A 24703-nucleotide genomic window follows, 5' to 3' on the forward strand; every position below is an offset into this window, starting at 1 on the left:
GGGAGACTTTAAACTTGTTGGAAAAAAAATGACTGTGGCCCAGAGTTGTTCCCAGCCTGGCTGGTGCTGACCCGCTTGTTCCCTGGGGACCCCAGCCCGGGTGAGGAAAGGCATGGTGGCAGGTGGACAGTGGCCGGCAGCTCAGGGAATACAGAGCAGTTAGAATCCTGCTCATGCTCTTGGGAGCTTCTCACAGCCCTCTCTTTAACAGCCCCCCCACCCCCCCGCAAGGGACTTCCTTCTGAGAGGCAGCTGGGGAAATGGCCAAGCAAGTGGGTTTTGAATGAATGACCGTTGTGACTAGGGCCTCCCCACCTGCCTTCATGTCCTCCCAGTTAGAGCGAAGATCAGCTGTGAAATCAGGTTTGAGAGCGTTTTCGTTGTCCAAGTGGCTGGGCCAGGCTTGGCCTCTGTGGTGGAGTGGCAGGCCTGGGGGTGGATGCCCCGTTGTTCAAGCCGTACCCCTGTGCTGAACGTCCCTCTGAAGTGTCGTTCCCGGCTTCCATGCCATCAGGGAAAGGGCACTCTGGTCTGTTCCCATGACGGCTGCTTTCATGCCCCACACCATAGTCTCCCCTTGTGTGTCTGTGGAGCTCCTTCGCCCCCGTGTCACCTTTTGGTCGGGCTTGGGAGGGTGGTGCTGAAGTCCATGCCGGCTCTAAGATGCGAGGCTGGGGCTCTGGGAGAGTGGTGGTGACAGGAACCAGGTTTTCGATCAACTATGTTGGATTCCTTAAAGGTTAGTCTCTTGTTGGGTAGTTGGACCTTTCTCCAGTCTGTTCTCTTGTCACTTAAAAAAAAAATTGCAGGTGATTTTTATTCCTTAAACACTATTTTCTTATTAATCTTAAGTAGGGGATATGTTACATCATTTAAAAAGTATTCCAAGAAAGAAAATAAAGAGTAAAGCCATATTTGTAGCTCCTACAGTGGTATTAACTAGTTATTCTTAGACTTACTTACAGAGCCTGGGCTTTTCTGATGATTCGTAGGCCTAGGAAGTGACATCTGAGTCACCTGATTGAAACCTCTTCTTCCAGAAGCTGTCCAGGCTGTTTTCCTCCTCCACATTGATGCTTAGAGCTCAGAGAGGTTCAGTGGTTTCTTTAAGGTCACACACCTAGTAAGAAGCAGAGGACTTCCCTGGTGGTTCAGTGGTTAAGAATCTGCCTGCCCATGCAGGGGACACGGGTTCAAGCCCTGGTCCGGGAAGATCCCACATGCCGCAGAGCAACTAAGCCTGTGCGCCACAGCCACTAAACCTGTGCTCTAGAGCCCGTGAGCCACAACTGCTGAGCTCACGTGCCACAACTACTGAAACCCACGCGCCTAGAACCCGTGCTCCGCAATGAGAGAAGCCACTGCAATGAGAAGCCTGCGCACCGCAAGGAAGAGTAGGCCCCGCTCACCACGACTAAAGAAAGCCCGTGTGCAGCAACAAAGACCCGACACAGCCAAAATTAAATAAATTTATTTAAAAAAAAGAAAAGTGGAGCCAAGAATCAGACTCAGAATTTCTGACTTTAAGACGCCACCATGGGAGAGGGGGAAGATGGCGGAAGAGTAAGACGCGGAGATCACCTTCCTCCCCACAGATACATCAGAAATACATCTACACATGGAACAACTCGTACAGAACACCTACTGAACGCTGGCAGAACACCTCAGACCTCCCCAAAGGCAAGAAACTCCCCACGTACCTGGGTAGGGCAAAAGAAAAAAGAATAAACAGAGACAAAAGAATAGGGACAGGACCTGCACCAGTGGGAGGGAGCCGTGAAGGAGGAAAGGTTTCCACACACTAGAAGCCCCTTCGTGGGCGGAGACTGCGGGTGGCAGAGGGGGGAAGCTTCGGAGCCATGGAGGAGAGCACAGCAACAGGGGTGTGGAGGGCAAAGTGGAGAGCTTCCCGCACAGAGGATCAGTGCCGACCGGCACTCACCAGCCCGAGAGGCTTGTCCGCTCACCCGCCGGGGCGGGCGGGGCTGGGAGCTGAGGCTCCAGCTTCAGTCGGAGCGCAGGGAGAGGACTGGCGGTGTGAACACAGCCTGAAGGGGTTAGTGCACCACGGCTGGCCGGGAGGGAGTCCGGGAAAAAGTCTGGACCTGCCGAAGAGGCAAGAGACTTTTTCTTCCCTCTTTGTTTCCTGGTGCACGAGGAGAGGGGATTAAGAGCGCTGCTTAAAGGAGCTCCAGAGACGGGCGCAAGCTGCGGCTATCAGTGCGGACCCCAGAGACGGGCATGAGACGCGAAGGCTGCTGCTGCCGCCACCAAGAAGCCTGTGTGCGAGCACAGGTCACTCTCCACACCTCCCTTCTGGGGAGCCTGTGCAGCCCGCCACTGCCAGGGTCCCGGGATCCAGGGACAACTTCCCCGGGAGAACGCACGGCGCGCCTCAGGCGGGTGCAACGTCACACCGGCCTCTGCCACCGCAGGCTCGCCCCGCACTCTGTACCCATCCCTCCCCCTGGCCTGAGTGAGCCAGAGTCCCCGAATCAGCGGCTCCTTTAACCCCGTCCTGTCTGAGCGAAGAACAGACGCCCTCCAGCGACCTACACGCAGAGGCGGGGCCAAATCCAAAGCTGAACCCCGGGAGCTGTGCGAACAAAGAAGAGAAAGGGAAATCTCTCCCCGCAGCCTCAGGAGTAGCAGATTAAATCTCCACAATCAACTTGATGCACCTTGCATCTGTGGAATACCTGAATAGACAACGAATCATCCCAAATTGAGGAGGTGGACTTTGAGAGCAAGATTTATTATTTTTTCCCCTTTTCCTCTTTTTGTGAGTGTGTATGTGTATGCTTCTGTGTGAGATTTTGTCTGTATAGCTTTGCTTTCACCATTTGTCCTAGGGTTCTATCTGTCCCTTTTTTTTTTTTACTTAAAAAATTTTTTTTCTTAATAATTATTTTTTTATTTTAATAACTTTATTTTATTTTACCTTACTTTATTTTTTCTTTTATCTTTTTATCTTCCTTCCTTCCTTCCTTCCTTCCTTCCTTCCTTCCTTCCTTCTTCTCGCTTTTATTCTGAGCCATATGGATGAAAGGCTCTTGGTGCTGCAGCCAGGAGTCAGTGCTGTGCCTCTGAGGTGGGAGAGCCAACTTCAGGACACTGGTCCACAAGAGACCTCCCAGCTCCATGTAATATCAAATGGCGAAAATCTCCCAGAGATCTCCGTCTCAACACCAGCACCCAGCTTCACTCAACGACCAGCAAGCTACAGTGCTGGACACCCTATGCCAAACAACTAACAAGATAAGAACACAACCCCACCCATTAGAGAGAGGCTGCCTAAAATCATAATAAGGCCACAGACACCCCAAAACACACCACCAGACGTGGACCTGCCCACCAGAAAGACAAGATCCAGCCTCATCCACCAGAACACAGGCACTAGTCCCCTCCACCAGGAAGCCTACACAACCCACTGAACCAACTTTAGCCACTGGGGACAGAAACCAGAAACAACAGGAACTACGAACCTGCAGCTTGCAAAAAGGAGACCCCAAACACAGTAAGATAAGCAAAATGAGAAGACAGAAAAACACACAGCAGGTGAAGGAGCAAGATAAAAACCCACCAGACCTAACAAATGAAGAGGAAATAGGCAGTCTACCTGAAAAAGAATACAGAATAATGATAGTAAAGATGATCCAAAATCTTGGAAATAGAATAGAGAAAATGCAAGAAACATTTAACAAGGATCTAGAAGAACTAAAGATGAAACAAGCAACGATGAACAACACAATAAATGAAATTAAAAATACTCTAGAAGGGATCAATAGCAGAATAACTGAGGCAGAAGAACGGATAAGTGAGGTGGAAGATAAAATAGTGGAAATAACTACTGCAGAGCAGAATAAAGAAAAAAGAATGAAAAGAACTGAGGACAGTCTCAGAGACCTCTGGGACAACATTAAACACACCAACATTTCGAATCATAGGGGTTCCAGAAGAAGAAGAGAAAAAGAAAGGGACTGAGAAAATATTTGAAGAGGTTATAGTTGAAAACTTCACTAATATGGGAAAGGAAATAGTTAATCAAGTCCAGGAAGCACAGAGAGTCCCATACAGGGTAAATCCAAGGAGAAACACGCCAAGACACATATTAATCAAACTGTCAAAAATTAAATACAAAGAAAACATATTAAAAGCAGCAAGGGAAAAACAACAAATAACAGACAAGGGAATCCCCATAAGGTTAACAGCTGATCTTTCAGCAGAAACTCTGCAAGCCAGAATGGACTGGCAGGACATATTTAAAGTGATGAAGGAGAAAAACCTACAACCAAGATTACTCTACCCAGCAAGGATCTCATTCAGATTTGATGGAGAAATTAAAACCTTTACAGACAAGCTAAAGCTGAGAGAGTTCAGCACCACCAAACCAGCTTTACAACAAATGCTAAAGGATCTTCTCTAGGCAAGAAACAAAAGAGAAGGAAAAGACCTACAATAACAAACCCAAAACAATTAAGAAAATGGGAATAGGAACATACATATCGATAATTACCTTAAATGTAAATGGATTAAATGCTCCCACCAAAAGACACAGACTGGCTGAATGGATACAAAAACAAGACCCATATGTATGCTGTCTACAAGAGACCCACTTCAGACCTAGAGACACATACAGACTGAAAGTGAGGGGATGGAAAAAGATATTCCATGCAAACGGAAACCAAAAGAAAGCTGGAGTAGCAATTCTCATATCAGACAAAATAGACTTTAAAATAAAGACTATTAGAAGAGACAAAGAAGGACACTACATAATGATCAAGGGATCGATCCAAGAAGAAGATACAACAATGGTAAATATGCACCCAACATAGGAGCACCTCAATACATAAGGCAGATACTAACAGCCATAAAGGGCAAAATCGACTAACACATTCATAGTAGGGGAATTTAACACCCCACTTTCACCAATGGACAGATCATCCAAAATGAAAATAAATAAGGAAACACAGCTTTAAATGATACATTAAACAAGATGGACTTAATTGATATTTATAGGGCATTCCATCAAAAACAACAGAATACACATTTTTCTCAAATGCTCATGGAACATTCTCCAGGATAGATCATATCTTGCGTCACAAATCAAGCCTTGGTAAATTTAAGAAAATTGAAATTGTATCAAGTATCTTTTCTGACCACAATGCTATGAGACTAGATGTCAATCACAGGAAAAGATCTGTAAAAAATACACATGGAGGCTAAACAGTACACTACTTAATAACGAAGTGATCACTGAAGAAATCAAAGAGGAACTTAAAAAATACCTAGAAACAAATAACAATGGAGACACGACGACCCAAAACCTATGGGATGCAGCAAAAGCAGTTCTAAGAGGGAAGTTTATAGCAATACAATCCCACCTTAAGAAACAGGAAACATCTCAAATAAACAACCTAACCTTGCACCTAAAGCAATTAGAGAAAGAAGAATAAAAAAACCCCAAAGTTAGCAGAAGGAAAGAAATCATAAAGATCAGATCAGAAATAAATGAAAAAGAAATGAAGGAAACGATAGCAAAGATCAATAAAACTAAAAGCTGGTTCTTTGAGAAGATAAACAAAATTGATAAACCATTAGCCAGACTCATCAAGAAAAAAAGGGAGAAGACTCAAATCAATAGAATTAGAAATGAAAAAGGAGAAGTAACAACTGACACTGCAGAAATACAAAAGATCATGAGAGATTACTACAAGCAACTCTATGCCAATAAAATGGACAACCTGGAAGAAATGGACAAATTCTTAGAAATCCACAGCCTGCCAAGACTGAATCAAATGGGACAAATGGGACCTAATGAAACTTCAAAACTTTTGCACAGCAAAGGAAACCATAAACAAGACCAAAAGACAACCCTCAGAATGGGAGAAAATATTTCCAAATGAAGCAACTGACAAAGGATTAATCTCCAGAATTTACAAGCAGCTCATGCAGCTCAATAACAAAAAAACAAACAACCCAATCCAAAAATGGGCGGAAGACCTAAATAGACATTTCTCCAAAGAAGATATACAGACTGCCAACAAACACATGAAAGAATACTCAACATCATTAGTCATTAGAGAAATGCAAATCAAAACTACAATGAGATATCATCTCACACCAGTCAGAATGGCCATCATCAAAAAATCTAGAAACAGTAAATGCTGGAGAGGGTGTGGAGAAAAGGGAACACTCTTGCACTGCTGGTGGGAATGTGAATTGGTACAGCCTCTATGGAGAACAGTATGGAGGTTCCTTAAAAAACTACAAATAGAACTACCATATGACCCAGCAATCCCACTACTGGGCATATACCCTGAGAAAACCATAATTCAAAAAGAGTCATGTACCAAAATGTTCATTGCAGCTCTATTTACAATAGCCAGGACATGGAAGCAACCTAGGTGTCAATCGACAGATGAATGGATAAAGAAGATGTGGCACATATATACAATGGAATATTACTCAGCCATAAAAAGAAACGAAATTGAGCTATTTGTAATGAGGTGGATGACCTAGAGTCTGTCATACAGAGTGAAGTAAGTCAGAAAGAGAAAGACATACTGTATGCTAACACATATATATGGAATTTAAGAAAAAAAAAAGTCATGAAGAACCTAGGGGTAAGACGGGAATAAAGACACAGACCTACTAGAGCGTGGACTTGAGGACACGGGGAGGGGGAAGGGTAAGCTGTGACAAAGTGAGAGAGTGGCATGGACATATATACACTACCAAACGTAAAATAGCTAGCTAGTGGGAAGCAGCCACATAGCACAGGGAGATCAGCTCGGTGCTTTGTGACCACCTAGAGGGGTGGGATAGGGAGGGTGGGAGGGAGGGAGACGCAAGAGGGAGGACATATGGGAACATATGTATATGTATAACTGATTCACTTTGTTATAAAGCAGAAACTAACACACCATTGTAAAGCAATTATACTCCAATAAAGATGTAAAAAAAAAAAGAAAAAGACGTCACCATGGTCCCCCTCCTCTGCGAGGGCCTGAGCTGGGTTCCCCTGGAATCCCCGCGGTGGAGGGAGGGCGAGGCGGAGGTGGGGACCCTCTGCCTGATGGCAGCCTTGCGGGCCTGGGAACAGGACACTGAGGAGAGCTTTCGAGTGGCCCCTCCCCCACCCAGGCCATGCCCTCACTTTACATCGCACATGACCGCCATTCTCAGGGCTCGGAGCTGTCCCTGGGGCTGGTGCTTTGCACTGTCTCTCTTATCCTCAGAACAGCCTGCGAAGGTTGGGCTGCCCCCCAGCCTGCCCCCGTGCACACTGACTTCAGGATTCGAAGCCGCTGGCCCAGTCTCTCAGCTGCGCAGTGGGTGGGCTGCGACGTGAACTCAGTGCTCTGAGTGCAGACCATGCTTCCCCCTCGCCATGCGCCTCTCTGGTGGGGCTTGGGTTGGAGCACAAGCTGGGAACCCTCAGTTTCCTGGGCCTCTTTCTTACCTGTCTGCTTCAGGAGCCACAGGCCCTGGCAGTTCTGACGCCCCAGGGGAGGGCGTGCTGCAGGGGCTGGGCCTCCTCGCAGGCTGAGCCGGCTCCCCTCCGGGGTGTGGCCTGGCTTCTGGGCGCCGGGGAAGGGCATCTTGGGTGCAGCCGAGTGGGGACACGGCAAGTCCGGTGGCCGGATCACAGCTGGTCCAGCGCTCCTCCTCTGCCTTCCTCTGCCCTTCAGCTGGTGGGTGTGTGTCTTGGGAACTTGTCCTGGTACAGAGAGCTGTTCGTACACTGATTCTGCTCAAACTTTTCAGAGTCACTCAGGCCAAATATGGTTCGTTTTCTGGAACTGTTTGCCTTTGCAACAATGTGAGTGTAAATTGGTTTAGAATAGAAACTCCTTTTAACCCTGATGAGGTCACAAGTAAAACATGGCTGAGGGCAGCCTTCTCTTGGACTCAGTTCAGAGGCTGACAGTGAGAGGCAGTTGGCTGGGGGGCGCTGAGGCCCCGGGAGCCACCTGCTGCTCCCCAGAGAGGCTCCTGGGGCCAGCGTCAGCCATGACCATCATCCCAGCGAGTCAGCCAAGGTGGGGTGGCTCCCTCTGCTTTGGGTTCTGATGGTCACAGCCCTTGGAGAACAAGGACAGAGGTGCCTAAGTGTGACAGCTTGGCCGCAGGTTAGCGCAGAGAGTGGCCCTTTCCTGGGGAAGGTCAATAAAGGTGCTCTCGTGGCCCGAGGAGGTTGCTAGGAGCTCACCTGGCCTGGTCACCCCAGGCAGCATGTTTTCTTCTGCTTCTATGGCCAGCCTGGAACGCTTTCTGCAGCTCTGGGCCTTTGCGATGAGCTGAGGGCACTGCTGCATGTTTGTTCAGTGATTTCTGTAACAGGTTTTGCTGAAGGCGTTTGTTTAGGGATGGGTGAGTAGCACGACTTGGTTACTAGCATCCGTTTGCCTTGTGGCCGGGAGACCCTAATGGACTTGTCTCTGAACGGTTGATGTTGCTGCCTCTGGGCTTTTAGGGCAGGCCATCTGGACGAGGCCTCTCCCTCTGAAGCTCAGTAAACTCCGCAGGCTGTTGCAGATCCCTCTCCAGCTGTCACGCTGCCCCGCTGAGCGCTGCCACTGGGGAGGGATGGCAGGATTCTGATCTGGTCAGAAGAGCAGCATCAGCGTCCTGGCGGGGGCTGAGCAGGAGGTGGTGCAGGTGTTCTGTCTTAGAAATTGCCCCCTAAGAAGACACTACACTCGCACCGCTTTCTGCGTCTAGAGTCTCTGGAAAGACAAGAAACCAGTTAAAAGTAGTTTCCAGTTCAGAGGGAAGGTGGGGAGCAGGGCATGTGATGACAGGGTGGCGTCCAACGGGATTTAATGCCTTTTCTTCTTTTCTACTGAATGTCATTTTATATCGTAGCCACGTGGCTATCACCTATTCAAAGTAATAGTAGTAATAAGAATAACATTTATAGTAATAATACACCAAGAGGAGGAAGCAAAGCGCCCCTGTCCTGGAGAACTGAGTGGCTGTGTGCACCTGGAGGTCCCACCTGTGTTGTGGGCACCATGGAGTTCGGAGGGAGGGGGGTCCATCTCCACGGCCCAGCTGTGGGGCAGTGAGAGTCACCCTCAGGGCCAGCAGGCTGGAGCCTCCACACCCGCATGAGGCTGTCTGCACGTCACCTGGAGGGTTGGGCCTGCCTGTGATGAAGTGGTGTCAGTGTGGGTGGCATTGTTGGCAGGGCTGCCAGCCAGGCCTCTGGCACCTTCTGAGATGCAGTAAACACCCCTCCTCCAGGGTGCACAGGACCCGGGAGCAGACTGCCTGGGTCTGGAGCTGACGGGTAGAGCGGGTGAAGACACGGCTGGGAGGCCTCCTTCCCACAGTGGACCCTGAGGGCAGGGCAGGGCAGGGCAGGAGGGTTTCTGGAGCTGCTCCAGGCAGCTGTCTGGTGACCCCTGGGAAGAGTCACTGAACAGCTCGCTTGAGCACAGGTTTGACCTCTGGGGAGTCACACTCATGGGGAACGGCCTCTGTGGGGTGTGCACGTCCCAGGACGGTGCATGCAGGGTCCATGCGCGTGCCCAGAGCGGCCTCTCGGGGGGTGCTGCCCGGGTCTGGGTGGGGAGTCAGGACGGCCCTTCCCACGGTGTGTGCTCTGCCCTTCCCAGCAGACCTGCCGGGTGGGTGTAAGCACCCCATTTCCAGGAGCCGAGGCTCAGAGCGGTCAGGTCACGTACCCAGAGCAGAGCCAGGGTCAGGCCCTTGATCGGCCACCGCCAGGCCATCTCTCCTCACGGTGTGCTGGGTCTTGTTTGTTCAGGTGACGATGCCTGGGGAACCTGTGGATGTGGCGTGTGGTGTGGACCACATGGTGACGCTGGCCAGGTCCTTCATCTGAACCTCCTTCCCGGCCTGCTCGAGCCGGGCCTCGGCCTCAGGACTGCTTGGACTGCGCAGCAGAGGCAGCAGCCCCTGGGGCTGTGGATGGGGCGCTCCGTGTGGTGTGCCGCGCTCCCCGGCAGCCCGGGGCGGTGTGACTGGAGGCACCGGGACGGGGTCCCCCCCCACTGCCGAGGGTGAGACGTGCTGCACTCAGCACAGATGCCGCCGTTATCGGCCGAGCCCCAGGGGTGTGTGGCCCCGGTAGGGCGAGGATGATCTCATCTTGGCTGCTTCTGGGGAACACACGACGGCTCCTGGTGTCACGTCTGGTCTTTGGAAAGCTTACGCCGCTCAGCCGTCTCTGATGGCTGCTGGGACACCAGCCGAAACCCCTTGCACTGGGGTTCTCCCTGGAAATGCCAGTGGGCGCCAGCCCAGGACCCTGTGGGCCCACGGCTCTCAGCAGCCTTGTAACCACTCTTACTGCCTGGCTTAGAAGCCTTGAGAAGCCCCCTCGGGAGAAGAGCGAGGCCAAGTTCTTGTGGGCCAAGGGCTCCGAACACATCCTGCGAAAGCTTGGCTGGAGTGCCAGCCTTGGAGAAGGAAAATTCAGAAACAGTGACAAACATTCGCATTAGTAGTGTAACTTGTCTTTTTCTTTAAAAACGTCTTTTAAAAATCTCTCTTGGAATAAAGTCTATTTTCTGCTTTTTCGTTTTTAAGAACTGGAGAGGCCTTTTTATTTTAACCTGATCATTTAGAGATTAGCTTTCAAAAACAAGGCTTTCGGTAAAGAGGCAACTAGAAACCAGTGAAAAATACTCCAGGAGACAGTCCTACTTGAAAACTGTTTTCTGACCAGAGTCTGCTCCCGCAGTGCTGTTGGGAGAAAATGATGAAGTATAAAACCAACCGGGCAGTCATGTCACAGAGCAGGCTCTCACTCACGGTTTGCCTACATCCCCCATCATCTTTTATTCATTCACTCAACAAACACTTACTGTTGTACCCCATACTTGTCAGGTACTGTTGACCCCACTGGGTCACGTGGTGGCAAACAGAATCCCTGTAAGCAGGTCTCATGACACTTATATTCGAGGAGGCAAAACAGACAAGCAAAATGCAAAGTGCATTAGGTGGTTGCGTGGGCTGTGGAGGAAAAGCCGGAGAGGGACAGGTGGTGCCGGGGGCGGCGGTTTAAAGTGGAGCCGTCACTGACCCGACATCCTCGCTGCGACCTGAGGCAGCTCGAACCGGCCAGGCGGTGTCTGGGGCAGCGGCCCTGGGACCCCTAACCTGGGCTCCTACCACCTCCACTTCTCTGTAGGGGGACCAGTTCTTATGTTTATTACAGCAAAGTTTTTCCATAAACTTGAAACAGAAATTGAAAACCATCTGTCGTTTTCCTTCCTGGAGCTTCTAGTTGGGCCGAGGACCATGTCACCCCAGTGGTGAACGGCAGTAATCCAGCCTCAGGGAGATACACGCCTTGAAGCACATGCTGATTTGAGGAGGGTGATGTCCCCGAAGGGCAGGCCGGGGTTCCCCTAGTGATGTTCGGGGACCGTAGGGGATGGTGGTGATGGAGGGTCTCTGTCGAAGGTGGGAATGGTTTTTAGCCTCCCCTCGTCCCCTCAAGTGGCAACCACGACTCAGGTCCAGTAACTACTTCCACCTTGGACACAGCACCCAGGGTATATTAAGGGACATCTTTGGATTTGTCTTAAAACCCAGTGTCAGGACTTTCCTGGCGGTCCAGTGGTTGAGACTTCGCCTTCCAATGCAGGGGGTGCAGGTTCGATCCCTGGTCAGGGAGCTAAGATCCCACATGCCTCATGGCCAAAAAACCAAAACATAAAACACATGCGGCATTGTAACAAAGTCAATGAAGACTTTAAAATTGGTCCACATAAATAAAAAAAATCCAAAAACCCCCCAAAAACCCAGTGTCTCCCAGTGGGGTCTGTGCCCTTTGTGGTGACAGGGGTTCCCAGCTGGAGCGCATCTGCCAGGCCCTTCCCATGGCTGTCCTCTGTGCTCGTGTCCCTTCTCAGCTTTTGTCCTGTTGTTCCCAGCCTCTCCCAGCATTTAACACAGAGGCCGCCTACACCATTGGCTCAGCTGCTGTGATTTCTCATTTTGTTCCTGTGAAGGGTCAGTGTTACAGGCCCCGGGCTCCTCTCGCGTTATCGAGTGCGTGGATGACACCCTGGGTGAAGCGACCACGGGCCATCTCCGACGTGATCTCTCTTCTCACACTCAGACTCCGTCCATTCACAGATGTTGGAGCCAGTGCAGAGCCCTGAGAAGGCATAGGGACTCCACCACCGTTTTGGTGAGTGGACAGTCCCTTCCAAGGCACTTGGGTCTCCGCCTTCCGTCCCCTGAGTCCCCGGCAGACGTGCAGGCTGCCACTTCATAACGATTCTGGGGGAGGGACGGCTCTCACTGTGCGCAAAACCTTACATCAGCTAATAGAAGACGCGGCTCACCACTCTCGTCAGGTCAGTCCTGACACACTCAGAATCCTGTCATGACCACGCTTGTCCCCTGAATAGATGGTTGCCCATAATAAGTGCCCAAACACTCATGCGCTTGCTGTGTTCTGTGCGACAGTCAGATGTTGAGAACCACACAGTCGAAACGGTGCTGGCTGGCCCAGCAGGTGACGACCTGGCCACGCGCCCGGGCAAAAGCTCGGGCTGCGTCCGTGAAGATCGACACTGTTCTCCTGTGTGACGCCGGGTCCCAGCGCCCCCCGACCAGCAACAAGAGTGACTCAAACTGTCCCGCGGGCCAGCTGCCTCGTGTGGTGTGACGTACAGACAGACCTTGGGGGCAGCACCCAGCACGGGCCCGGCCCTGTGAGACAGCCATCGTCCCAGCGCCCAGGACTGACCCCCAGGAACTTATCCCCTCCCCAGACAGCCCCATACCTGCCTTTCTCTCTGTCAGGATGCATTACCAGCCACCCCCAGAGACTCACATTGCACCAATCAAGAAATCCTGGCCTTTCTTCCACACGAACCTTGTTATTTAACCTGGAGCAACAGCAGGCCAGATTAAGCTTGAGCTGAGACAATGTTTGGAGCCCTTCTAAGATGTCTTTTCTCAGATTTGGGGCCACACTGAGGTGCATGCTCAGCAGTCCCATTTAGAAGGATAAATCCAGATACCGTGGTCACCTCCTCAAACCAGGAGTCCACTGTCTTGCCAAGGAGGCAAACAGGTGAGATGTAGCTGGTGGAGGGGGGATGGCCCATGGGGCTGGAGAGCAGAGTAGCTTAGTCTTGCCATCGCATCGCTCTGGTAGCCTGGTGGCAGCACGAGTGCCAGGAGACCAGAGAGTAGAGGACATGAAGTCATGCCCATCAGAAAATGCCGTTTGACAAACGAGACCTCATCAGACTTGAAAGCTTTTGCACAGCAAAGGAAACCATCCACAAAACAAAAAGCCCACGGAATGGGAGAAGATATTTGCAAACGATGGGACTGATGGGGTTAATAGCTAAAATATGGATACAGCTCATACAACTCAATAATAAAAAAAACCAACCACCACCCAATCAAAAAATGAGCAGAAGACCTAGATAGATGTTTCTCCAAAGAAGACATACAGATGGCCATCAGACACATGAACAGCTGCTTAACATCGCCAGTCGTTAAAGAAATGCAAATCAAAACCACAATAAGGTACCATCTCACCCCGGTCAAAATGGCCAGCATCAAAATGTCTACAATAATTAACGCTGGAGAGGATGTGGAAAAAAGGAAATCCTCGTACACTGTTGGTAGGAATGTAAATTGGTACAGCCACTATGGGGAACAGTATGGAGGTTCCTTAAAAAACTAAAAGTAGGGACTTCCCTGGTGGCGCAGTGGTTAGGAATCTGCCTGCCAATGCAGGGGACATGGGTTCGAGTCCTGGTCCAGGTAGATCCCACATGCTGTGGAGCAACTGAGCCCGTGCGCCACAACTATTGAGCCTGTGCTCTAGAGCCCGCGAGCCACAACTACTGAAGCTCGTGTGCCTAGAAGCCCCATGCTCTGCAACAAGAGAAGCCACCACAATGAGAAGCCTGTGCACCACAACGAAAAGTAGCCCCAGCTTGCTGCAATTAGAGAAAGCCCATGCACAGCAATGAAGAAGCAATGCAGCCCACCCCTCCCAAAAAAACCAAGCAAAAACAAAAAAAAACTAAAAGCAGAACTACCACATGATCCAGCAATTCCACTCCACTCCTGGGAAAATGTCCAGAAAAAACAAAAACGCTAATTTGAAAAGATATATGAACCCCAGTGTTCATAGCAGCACTATTTACAATAGCCCAGACATGAAAATGACCCAAGTGTCTGTCAACAGATGATTGGTTTAAGAAGATGTGGTGTGTATGTACACACACACACTGGAATATTACTCAGCCATAAAAAAGAATGAAATATTGCAGCAACATGGATGGACTTGGAGGGTATTATGCTAAGTGAAATAAGTCAGAGAACGACAAAAGCTGTATGATATCACTTATATTGTGGAAGCTAAAAAATAATACAAATGAAGCTATATACAAAACAGAAACAGACTCACAGAGAACAAACTCATGGTTAACCAAAGGGGAAAGGGGGGAGGGAGGGATAAATTAGGAGTATGAGATGAACAGATACACACTACTACACATAAAATAGGTAAGCAACAGGGATTTACTATATAACACAGGGAACTATATTCAATATCTTACAATAACCTATAATGGAAAATAATCTGAAAAAACATACAAGTCAATCACTTCCCTGTACACCTGAAACTAACACAATATTTTAAGTCAACTATACTTCCATTAGGAAAAAAGAAAAAAGAAAATGCCCCATTTGAGTCTACCCTTGGAGACAAAAACTGACCGTAAGCTGTTCCATAGCTGCAGTTGACCTTCATTCCAGTGGGGGAATGTTGAAGAAGAAGCAGAGGCTGATTGGGTACATCCTTCGGAGCACCCTCCATATGCCAGGACCTGCCAGTGCTTGGGATGCAGCAATAAGAAGGATGCATCATCCTAGCAGGTACACTGGGGCTGACTGCCCCTGATCCCTCTGGCCTCAGAATGGAGGAAAGCAGGATGAGGCCACTGCCCCACAGAGCAGCCAGAGGAGGCGGTGTTCTCCATGGGGACTTTGGGATTCCTTTAGGCAGATTCTACCCCTTAACCATGGCCTTCTCAACCTCGGCTGTGCAACAGAATCATCTGGCGATGGTGTTGTTTTGTTCCTGATATACATTTTGTTTATTCATTCATAAGTTGATGGATATTTGGGTTGGTTCCACTTTTGGGCTATTGTGGATAATGCCAAAACATTCATGTACACATTTTACATTAGCCCAGAGTTTGATTTTTTGGGAACATTCCCATACAAGTTTTTGGGTTAACATGTTTTCAGTTTTCTTGGGTAGATACCTCGGATTGGGATTGCTGGGTCCTTCATTTAAATTTTTAAGTTTTGACACCTGTATTGTGGAATCCACAACACACTGTAATACTGAGTTCCTAGGCACTGATTATCTATTTCCCTGAATACAACTTGAGCTGCTACCTACAGGCCTGTTAGGGGGTCTCTGCTCACTTCTCCTCAGCTCTCTCTACTCAGGACCCTCTCAGTGCCCGGTGCTTATTAGTGGGGGGAGATGGGCTGTGGTCCAGCTGATGGCTGCCAGAGCTTCCCGCTGGTCCAGCTCAGGTGGACAGCTCCTGGAAAACATCTCAAACGAGATGCTCCAAGACCAACTTTTGCAAGGTAAAGACCTCTGTGGTCTTTGCAGCCAGTTAAGCCGACTGTGCTCTTTTCCCCATGGGGGCCCAGTGTGCAATGGCTGCAAACAGCAGCCTCCTCGGTAGTGTATGCAGCCTGTTGCCTGTATGGGTTGCCCTAAGGGACCTTGGAGACAGCCCTTTCCAGTGGACATTAATGACTGGCATGCTGTCCCCAATCTAGGCTCCAGACAGGTATGCGTGGTGCCTTTGGAAAGCCCCAGGGCACAGTGGCCAGGGTCCACATTGGCCAGGTCATAATGTCCATCCGCACCAAGCTGCAGAACAAGGAGCATGTGATTGAGGCCCTCCGCAGGGCCAAGTTCAAGTTCCCTGGCCGCCAGAAGATCCATATCTCCAAGAAGTGGGGATTTACTAAGTTTAATGCAGATGAATTTGAAAACATGGTGGCAGAAAAGCGGCTCATTCCAGATGGCTGTGGGGTCAAGTACATCCCTAATTGTGGCCCCCTGGACAAGTGGCGGGCCCTGCACTCCTGAGAGCCTTGGCGCTGCCCCCTCCCTACCCACGCCCACCAATAAACTCTACTTTCTTTTCAAAAAAAAAAAAAAGACCTCTGTGGTCTTCCTACTCCTTTATGCTACCCTCCACTGTGTTTATAGAAACTTTAACCATCAAGGGATGTTAGACTAACTCACATTTTCTTGGCCGTCCTTCCTGCTATGCATTCACACCTCTTGCCTTCTCTACCACATTCATTTAAAAAAAATTGAGATGTGAGTCATATACCGTAAAACCATTTTAAAGTGTACAATTCAGTGGTTTTAGCCTATTATCTGTGTGGTGCAACCGTCACCATGATCTCATTCCACACTCCCTTTGGGGAGCTAGTTTTCACCATCATGAGCCCCTGCTTCCCCACCAGCTGAATAAAAACCAAGGGGAGGTAAAGTGACTACAGAGTGTGTTCTTTCCTTCTGTGGCTCTGCATTCTTTTTATTACTCTTTTAAAAACTTTTATTTATTTATTTTTTGCCACACCACACAGCATGTGGAATCTTAGTTCCCTGACCAGGTATCGAACCCTCACCCCCTGCATCCCTGAATTGGAAGCATGGGGTCTTTAACCACTGGACTGCCAGGGAAGTCCCCTTTTTATTATTTTTTAAGAGTGGGTTGGGGAGCTTTAAAAACTGTACTGAAGCCAAGATGAGTTGAATCAGACTCTTTGGGGTAGAGTCCTGGCACAGGTAACTCTCCCCACTCTCCAGGGGAGTCTAATGTGCTGGGGTAAGAACCCTACCAAGATGCAGCCAAAGCTGCTCCCACGAGGAATTATGCCCTGGTTGGGGGAAGGGCACATTCATGGTTCGGAAAGTGGGATGCCAGCCAGTCCTCGACATCTGTGATGCCCCCTGCCATTCCTGGCTGCACTGCGAAGGCCCTTGAGTTGGCCAGGGTCATCTCTCCTGAGAAATGAGGCCAGGGTCCTGGCTGCCCCCTTTCCTCCTTCTGTCAGCCATATTCAATAACCCAGACTCACCATTCAGATGCTAAGTTTGGTCTCCTGCATGAAGTGCTCTGTCGCTCCCCATGGTCTGTAGCAGACTGTGAGGCCCCAGATGGCCTGAGAACCCACCTTGCATTTCGGCCTCATTTCTACCAGCCCTGTCCATTTCCTCCCTCTCCCACTTTGCTTCTCCATTCCAGCTATGCTCCCCTCTAGGCCGTCTGCGCCTTTGCTGTTCCCTCTGTTTGGGTCCCCCTGCCTTACCAAGCTCAACCCTAACGTCCTGGCTTCTTGTTCTCCTACTGCTGGACAGTGGTCATGGCCCCAGAGCACAGCATCCCCTTGTGGTGGAGCCTGGCACTGCAATCCCTGGGAGAGCCTGTTTTCACATCTTTACACCTCCTGGAGCAACTCAGGTGCAGGGGCCACAGCAGCGTCATCTTGGTCTCCAGCCCCGGGCACAAGGTCTGGCACTGCCCTAGAGACAGTGAACATGAGTGAGTGGTGGGAAAAGGAGGCCTTTGCTACTGTTTTGGGCAATCAAGAGTGCCCACCCATGTTGTGGCTCCAGTGCGATATGTGAAGGGTTGAGGGGGTGTTTAGTCTGCAAACCCCAGAAAGGCAAGCCTTCACAGCAGCCAGAGCTTTCTTGGACTCGGGGTGGTGAGTGAGTGCTTTAGCTCCCATCTTCCCTCCCTTCCATCTCCAGGGCTGCTTCTCCTGTGAGGCAGGGGTGAGGTGGGGCCCAATGTAGGCAGAGCCTTGCCCTGCTCACACCTGCCCTCCACGGAAAACATCAAAGAGGGGCAGGGTGAAGGGCGTCCAAGGTCCAGGACCTGCTGGTCTCAGGCCTCTTTCTTGCCTGGGCAGTCCCAGCATCCACCTGCCAAGGGGGCAGGAGCTCAACCCCAGAGCACTTGTGCCCTCCCTCCTGCCCCCAGGGTGTCTTATCTGGAGGCATCAGCTCCTGGGCTTCCAGCACCAGGAAACCTTTCCTGGGGGTGTGACATTCACAGCAGGGTTCCAGCCCCTGATCCTTCCCCTGCCACCACCAAGGTCCTATCCTGCTCCAGGGGTCCCCGGTCCCCCAGGCCCACCTCTGCCACAGATTTGGGAAGGAATGGTGAGTGTAGAAACCAGTTTCCAAAGTGGCCCCCAAGGTTACCTTGACCTCTGGTTTTCACACCCTTGTGTGGTCTCCTCCACGGTCAAATCAGAGCCGGGCTGCATGATAATAGAATATCATGGAGATGATGGTACATGAATTCTGATGCTAGAAGAAAAACTTTTTTTTTTTTTAGGTCCTACCTTGGTCCTTGAATCCCTTGCTCTGGGGGAAGCCAGGCACCATACGACGAGGACACTCGCAGCAGAGACCCACGTGGAGAGGAACAGGCTTCCTGCTGACAGCCAGGCCCACCTTGCCAGCCATGTGGATTAAGCACCTTGGAAATAGACCCTCTAGCCCCAGCCGAGCTTCAGATGCCTGCAGCCTCTTGAGAGACTCTGAGCCCAAGCTGCTCAAACTGCTCCCAAATTCCTAACCCACCAAAACCAGGACACACAAATAATCATTTTAAGCCTTACATTTTGGGGCAACTTGTTATACAGCACTGGGTAACTAATACAGTCCCTCTCGTTCTCAGGGCTTTTTCCTCTCTCGGATTCTTGCTTTGGCTCCTCCCAGCTCCTGGCCTGTGTTCCTCCACCCACGGTATGGAGAAGGGAGAGAGATGAGACATAGCCCTGGATCAGCACAAAATCAGACAGCCGTCAGCCAACATCATTTTTTTCTTCCATTTTAATGAACACTTTACAAAGTACAAAATATACTGTCTTTTTTGGGGGGAACATTAGGTACTTTTTTTCTCTCTGTCATACAGTACATGAATCTCAAGGGTTTTGTGTTTTTTCAAGAAAGAAAGAAAGTGTGAGGGCCTGGGGTACAGGGCTGCCCGGTTCTCCCCTTGCCCAGACCTTGGGACAGATGCAAGTGCCGCTGCTACTGCTGGTGACCCGGGGCATGCCAGGGGAGGGCCAGACCCCCAAGGCGAAACCCTGGGCAGGGCAGAGGCCCCTCTGAGCCCTGCTGTGCAGCCAACATCCACTCACCCCCATCTCAGGATAACGGAAATGATTTTGGCAAAGAGCAAGAGGAGGGCTTGGGGTTTTGTTTGCTGTTACACCTCCCCACCCCCAGTTTTGGAGCCAACCCTGCCCAGCTCTTCCTGGACCATTTTCTGAACAGGTAAACTGAAGCAGTGGACAGGAAAATGCACTAGGCTTGGCCTCTGCCTTGGGACCTGAATTTGGCCTGTTTTTCACCCACCCCACTTGGCCCTCCACTCCGGTTTCCAACTTTGTTGGATGCTCTTCATGGGTGAGCCCCAGTAGGCAAAGGGGCACCAGCCCCCAGAACCCCTCCCTGTAAATACTGTCTTCAGGACTGGCTGCTTCTGAGGAGTCCGCCCAGCAGGTCTAGCCCTTGGCTGCATGGACCTCCGGGCCTCTGCAGGGCAGAGCACAGCCCCCGCAGGGACACCTCTGCCCCGTCTGTCTGCAGAGCAGTTTTAGCAAAGTCAAGGGGGGTGGGGCTGCCTTGCGTTCGAGGTCTGCTGCCCGCACCCCTTCAACCTACATGCGGCCCTGGGGTAAGAACGTACCCAGGCCTCGAAATACTGGACGAGCCAGTCCCTTCACTCGGATCTGGGCTCTGCACGTGTGTGCTCGCGTCCACACTAGGGTGCGTGACACAGCACACACTCACACTCACGTGTGCGTATACACACACGTGTGGTCCTGCCCAGAACACTGCTCTGATGCCCAGCACTTGCCACGTTCACAGCCTCCCACACCGAGAACCGAGAGCCACAAACTCCCTCCCCACCAGGCTGCCCACGAAAGCATGGGCGAAAGCACGGGCGAAAGCACGGGCCAGGCCGCAGGCTGCTACCTGTACTCCAGGCCACTCCTGGTGCCCTCAGCCCCAAGGACAGCAGGCTGCCTCAGCCAACAGCTCCCATCCTTCCCTCCCAAGAAAGCAGGCTTCCCAGGAGGGCGTGGGTTTCAAAGCTGAAGGCCATAGCCCACCCTGCAGCTTTCTCTCTCCCTTGGTCTACGGAAAACGGTCCTTTTGCTGCCTCTAATTTGAAAATGAAAGAACGGAAAAGAGCTGGCATGTGAGAAAAGGTATCTAGCTATACCAGGGCTCAACTCCCTTCACAAGTCCCGTCCACTCTTCCCAAGCCCAACCTCTGCTGGGCTGACCACCGTCTGCCATCTCGGTTGACCAACGTGCGCCATCTTGGTGGCTCCCTTCCCAGGCGGCCTCCTTGAATAGAGGGCCACTGCCCCCTCCAGGCCTAGCCCCTGCCTCAGCACAGTACCCAGGAAACCTGAAGAGCCCAAGCCCCTGTCTTTCCACCGCTGGGAGACCCCATCGTCCTCCCCTAAGCTCTGCCTGCCAAGCCAACCACCAACTCCGCTTCTCGGCGGCCGTGACGGCAGTGCCTGGGGGGCTGCTCCCCAGCCATGGCTTACACTGGCCACAGACACATACACTGGGGGTGCTTCCTTCCTACCCGCCCCCCTGCCACAATTTTCCCTCAGGAAGGAGCATCAAAAATTCCTGGCACAGGGCTGTAGTGCTACCTGGAAGGTCCCCAACGTCCCCTCTCTTAGCTGGGGCTGGGAAGGGCCCTGCGTGTGCCCACATCCAGATCCAGAGGCTCAGAAAGGTGGCCCAGGGTGGCTGGGAAGTGTGGCCAGAAGGGGCAGGTGGTGGGTGGGCAGGTTCATCTTTGATTATCAGGCAAATGGTACCGCTGGCTTGGGGTAGGGGCCTGGCCCTTCCTATCCCCCGCACAGCCTCCTCTCCTGAGCTCCATGGCATCCTCTGTCACCACAGAGGGGACAAGCCCCAACTGACCATGCATTTTCTGGACACCACACTGGCCACCGAGGCCATGCTGCCCGTATGGGGAGGCCACAGCGGCCAGCTCCAGGTCACCCGGTCCCTCCCTTCCCACCAGGGGCCTGTGGCCCGGAGTTGATGGGAGGGGGAGAATGCTGGTGCTTGGGGGGTTCTGGACCCCCGGAATCCTGGGGAAGGGAGGTCTTATGTGCCTCTCCTGCTTGGATGGGTGCCCTGGGCTGAGGTCAGTGGTGTAGGCACCGCCTCCTGGGGGGCTCTGGAAACCCCTGTGGAGGGAAGAGGTGCAGAGCGGGCACTGCCCAACTCTTTGCTGGACCAGGACTAGGGCCGAGGGAGAATGGGGTTTCTTAGGAACCAGGGGCGCCCATGTTGAGAGCTGAGCCAAAGAGGCAGATTTTTATAATTGGGGGCAGGGGTGAAGGGGGTGATCGCGGCCCCTGGTCTCCCTTAGCCTTGTGCAGCTCTGCAGTGTGCAGGGATGGGGCGGGTGAGGAGCGGGCGCAGCATTTAGACGGTTTGAGCTTTTCTTACCAGGGAACCGCACAGACTCAAAAGACACACCTGGAGCCCAGCTGGCAGCTCCTGGGCTACCTGCTCACCCCCAAGCCAGAGCCTAGAGTGCCTCAGCCTGACAGGGCACCCTCTTCAGGTCGCCTCTCTGGGGGTCTGGGGACCCCTGCGCACAGCAAAGCCAGAGGTGGCTGGGGGCAGCCAGCCACCGGGGCGACCATTCTTCCCCCAGATCGCTGACCCACCCGCTGACTCACGGGCACACACAGGCACGGAGGACGCGCCGGCCTCTGCACACAGCGGGAGGATGGGGGTGTGCGGAATAGAGGAGGCAGGTTTTCAGGGTGTTGGCTCCTGCCCCGTCAGCTGGATACACACCTGTGTGGCCCAGAGAGCCGAGTCCTTGCACCAGCCCCTCCCGGAAACAACATCAAGGGCATCCATCCGTCCCTGTCTCAGCCGGATGGGGCCAGTCCCCCGGAGGCGACCTGGGGAAAGAACCTGAGGCTTCTAAAGCGAAAGAAATCAGGTGATGGGGCTGTGGGAGCAGACCTGGACGGAAAGCCGGAGGGCGCCCGTCCAGCTGGGCCAGGTCTTCGGGCTGAGAGCGCAGGCAAGGGGGCTGTTCTGTTCCAACTGTTCCTCCCTCTGTGCCACTGTCCCCCAAATAAAATAAGGGTGTCCAGGGGCCTTGGTCATGCCAACGGGATTACAGGAAGGGGCTGAATCCAGCTTTCAAGGGAGATTCGGGGAGGAGGGGGTAGGGACCCTCAACACCCGCCCCAGAGCTCAGTTCCTGGGCCGCTGGTTTAGTTTTTCTCTCAAGTCAGGGCCGAGGCAGCCAGCCGGCTTCTCTAATAATCGTATTGCCTATATACTTGAATTAAAAATATATGGTGGCTCAAAACGTGCCTGTGTGCACGGCAGACACCGCGGGGCGGAAGCCCTCACGCCCCGACACACACACACGCACACACGCGTGTGCACGCTCACACAGTATATATTAACATATATATTGCTCAAGTATATATGCTATTTACAGTATATATCTATATCAACATAAAACACAGGTATTTATATGTGTGTACAATATACGTCCTAGGGGGTCTAGGGAGCACACGTTTCTGGGGGGTCAAGGGGCCGACACACTTGCTCGGCAGGAAGGAGAGGCGGGGGAGTGACACGGTGAGGGGGGGACAGACAGGAAGGGGTCTGGAGGGCGTGCCACGGAAAAATCAAGGCCTTCCAAGGACAGTAGGGGACTCTCGGGGCGTGAAGTGCTGCCCTGCCCACGTGGACACCCCTGTTTTGGAGCCAGCAAACAATTGACATGTTTTGGTGTTTTGTGCAAAATGAATTAACTTAAAAAAAACACAAAACACGTGGGTTCCGAATCAGTACTTGGGCCCCGAACATCTGCAAGGATACAGACGGACAGCTTCCCCACCTGGTGGGTTTCCATGGCTCAGAGGGTCCCACGCGGCACAGAGAATGGGGGTGGGTGGGGCTTCACCAGCCCAAGAGAATGTCCCTTCTCCTCTGACCTTCTCAGGGACAGCACGTGTCAGCTGCTGCCCGGGCACCGAGGAGGACCCTGCAGGTCCTGCTTGCTTGGAAAACACCCCCAGCTGGAGAGGAGGCACGGGGGCCACCCCATTCTCCGAGGGGGCTGGCTTGCCAGCTGGCTGTCCACCGCCCTGCGGCCCTCGAGTCCCCTCTGACGCTCAGAACCACTCTGCCTTGGCAGCTCCGTGGGGGGATACTCCAGGGACCCCTGTATCGTAACAGACCTCTGCTCCCAGCTTTCTGCTCCCAAGGGAGGGCCGAGACCCCTGGAAGCAGCTCCCGATTCTCAAGCTTGTCCCTGGAGCCACAGGATGCCAACCAAGCGATGTCACACTCTGAGCCCCGGCAGACTCAGCGGGCCATCCCCTGAAACTACTGCCAGCTGCAGCCTGGGTGCAAATACATTAAATAAGAAACTAAAACAAGGTACGGTTTTCTCTATTAAGGCTCAGATAAGCTGCCTCCCAGGTCAAGTACTCATGAACGCCACGGTCCCTGGACCGAGGGGTGGGTGGGCAGGTGAGTTGGGGGCAGAGGCCTTCCACTTTCCCTCAAAAGTGGGGCGAGGGGGTGGGGCAGGAAAACGGGGGAGCCCTGTGCTGGTCTAGTTAACTGCTGGGGGAGGTGGGGGTGACCTAAGAAACCCCAGGCCCAGAAGGCTGGGGCTGCCCCCATTTAGGGGAACCCGAGGCTCTGCCAGCCCCAGGAGGGTCCAGGGAAAGCAGAAGGGACAGGAGCTCGTGCCCCAGGCTGGTGGGTCTCCTGGGAACCGCCCTCCCCCTGGGACTGAGCGCTTGTGGTGGGGAGGGTCTGGACAGGCCCCTTTGGCAGTCTTGCTGGGAGTTGGGGCACAGACCCTGTGGCTGGCAGGCCAGGTTCTGGGGGACTGGGTCCCCCCCCAGCTCAGGGCCCCACCCGAGCTCCCTTGAAGCCTCACCAGCACACGACCACAGGGCTGCCCACTGGCCTCTACTCTGCAGGAACCAGCCCAGAGCCAATGGAACCAGAGACCAGTGACCACAGGGGCCAGAACCCCTACCCTCACAAGGGCCTTCTGGGGCCCCATGAACTCAGCCCTGTTTAGCCAGCCCCCCGAGATGACCCGAGAAACGGTACTCCCAGTGTCCTGTAGAAGGCGCCAGCTTCCTTTGGCGTCTGCCCCCGGCCGTGGGCGAGGCAGAAGGAGAAGGTGGGTCAGCTCACAAGCTCCCTGGGCCTCAGACATCATTTTCTGGGGTAGGGGTTGGGGAAGGAGGCGGGGGGGGGGGGTTCTCTGGAGGGTCTGGGGGCTCTAGGAAGGCAGGAGGGCACGGGGGGGGCTTGGCTTGGGCCACAGGCCTGGCGGGGTCAGCCATCAGGGGCGTGTCCTAGGGACCCCTTCCTTGGGGACCCTGGGGCCGATTTTCCAGTCTGTTGAGAAATACTGCGAGAAGAATCTTCAGGATGGGGCTGGGCCCAGGCCTGGGGGGCAGACGGGGAGGAGCGGAAGAGGCCCTCCTAATGCTTCTCAGCTTGGCTGACTTTCAGGGCGCTGATGACGCCATTGATGTTTTCTTCTGGTACCTGCGAGGGGTGGGAAGCAGA

At 52.4% G+C, this 24703-nt stretch overlaps 2 protein-coding genes across 4 annotated transcripts in view; one reads left to right on the plus strand and one right to left on the minus strand.

The window, feature by feature from the left end:
- Positions 1-10565, plus strand: part of RCC1L (RCC1 like) — a 41915-nt gene extending 31350 nt beyond the window's left edge. For 2 of the 3 annotated variants that reach the window (XM_082645859.1, XM_082645857.1), the window contains one exon: positions 9779-10565. In XM_082645859.1, the coding sequence (XP_082501985.1) occupies positions 9779-10038 (260 nt within the window). In that variant the 3' untranslated portion in view covers positions 10039-10565. The remainder of the gene's footprint in view (positions 1-9778) is intronic. The other variant, XM_082645858.1, reaches the window with a different exon arrangement.
- Positions 10566-18892: 8327 nt separating this feature from the next.
- The window catches only part of CASTOR2 (cytosolic arginine sensor for mTORC1 subunit 2), a 59550-nt gene continuing 53739 nt past the window's right edge, over positions 18893-24703 (minus strand). Inside the window, exon 9 of the mRNA XM_082600382.1 lies at positions 18893-24682. Coding sequence (XP_082456508.1) covers positions 24617-24682 — 66 coding nt within the window. The 3' untranslated portion in view covers positions 18893-24616. The remainder of the gene's footprint in view (positions 24683-24703) is intronic.

This window comes from Mesoplodon mirus (assembly GCF_964341445.2).
Source record: "Mesoplodon mirus genome assembly, chromosome: 15".
NCBI classification, from domain to species: domain Eukaryota; kingdom Metazoa; phylum Chordata; class Mammalia; order Artiodactyla; family Ziphiidae; genus Mesoplodon; species Mesoplodon mirus.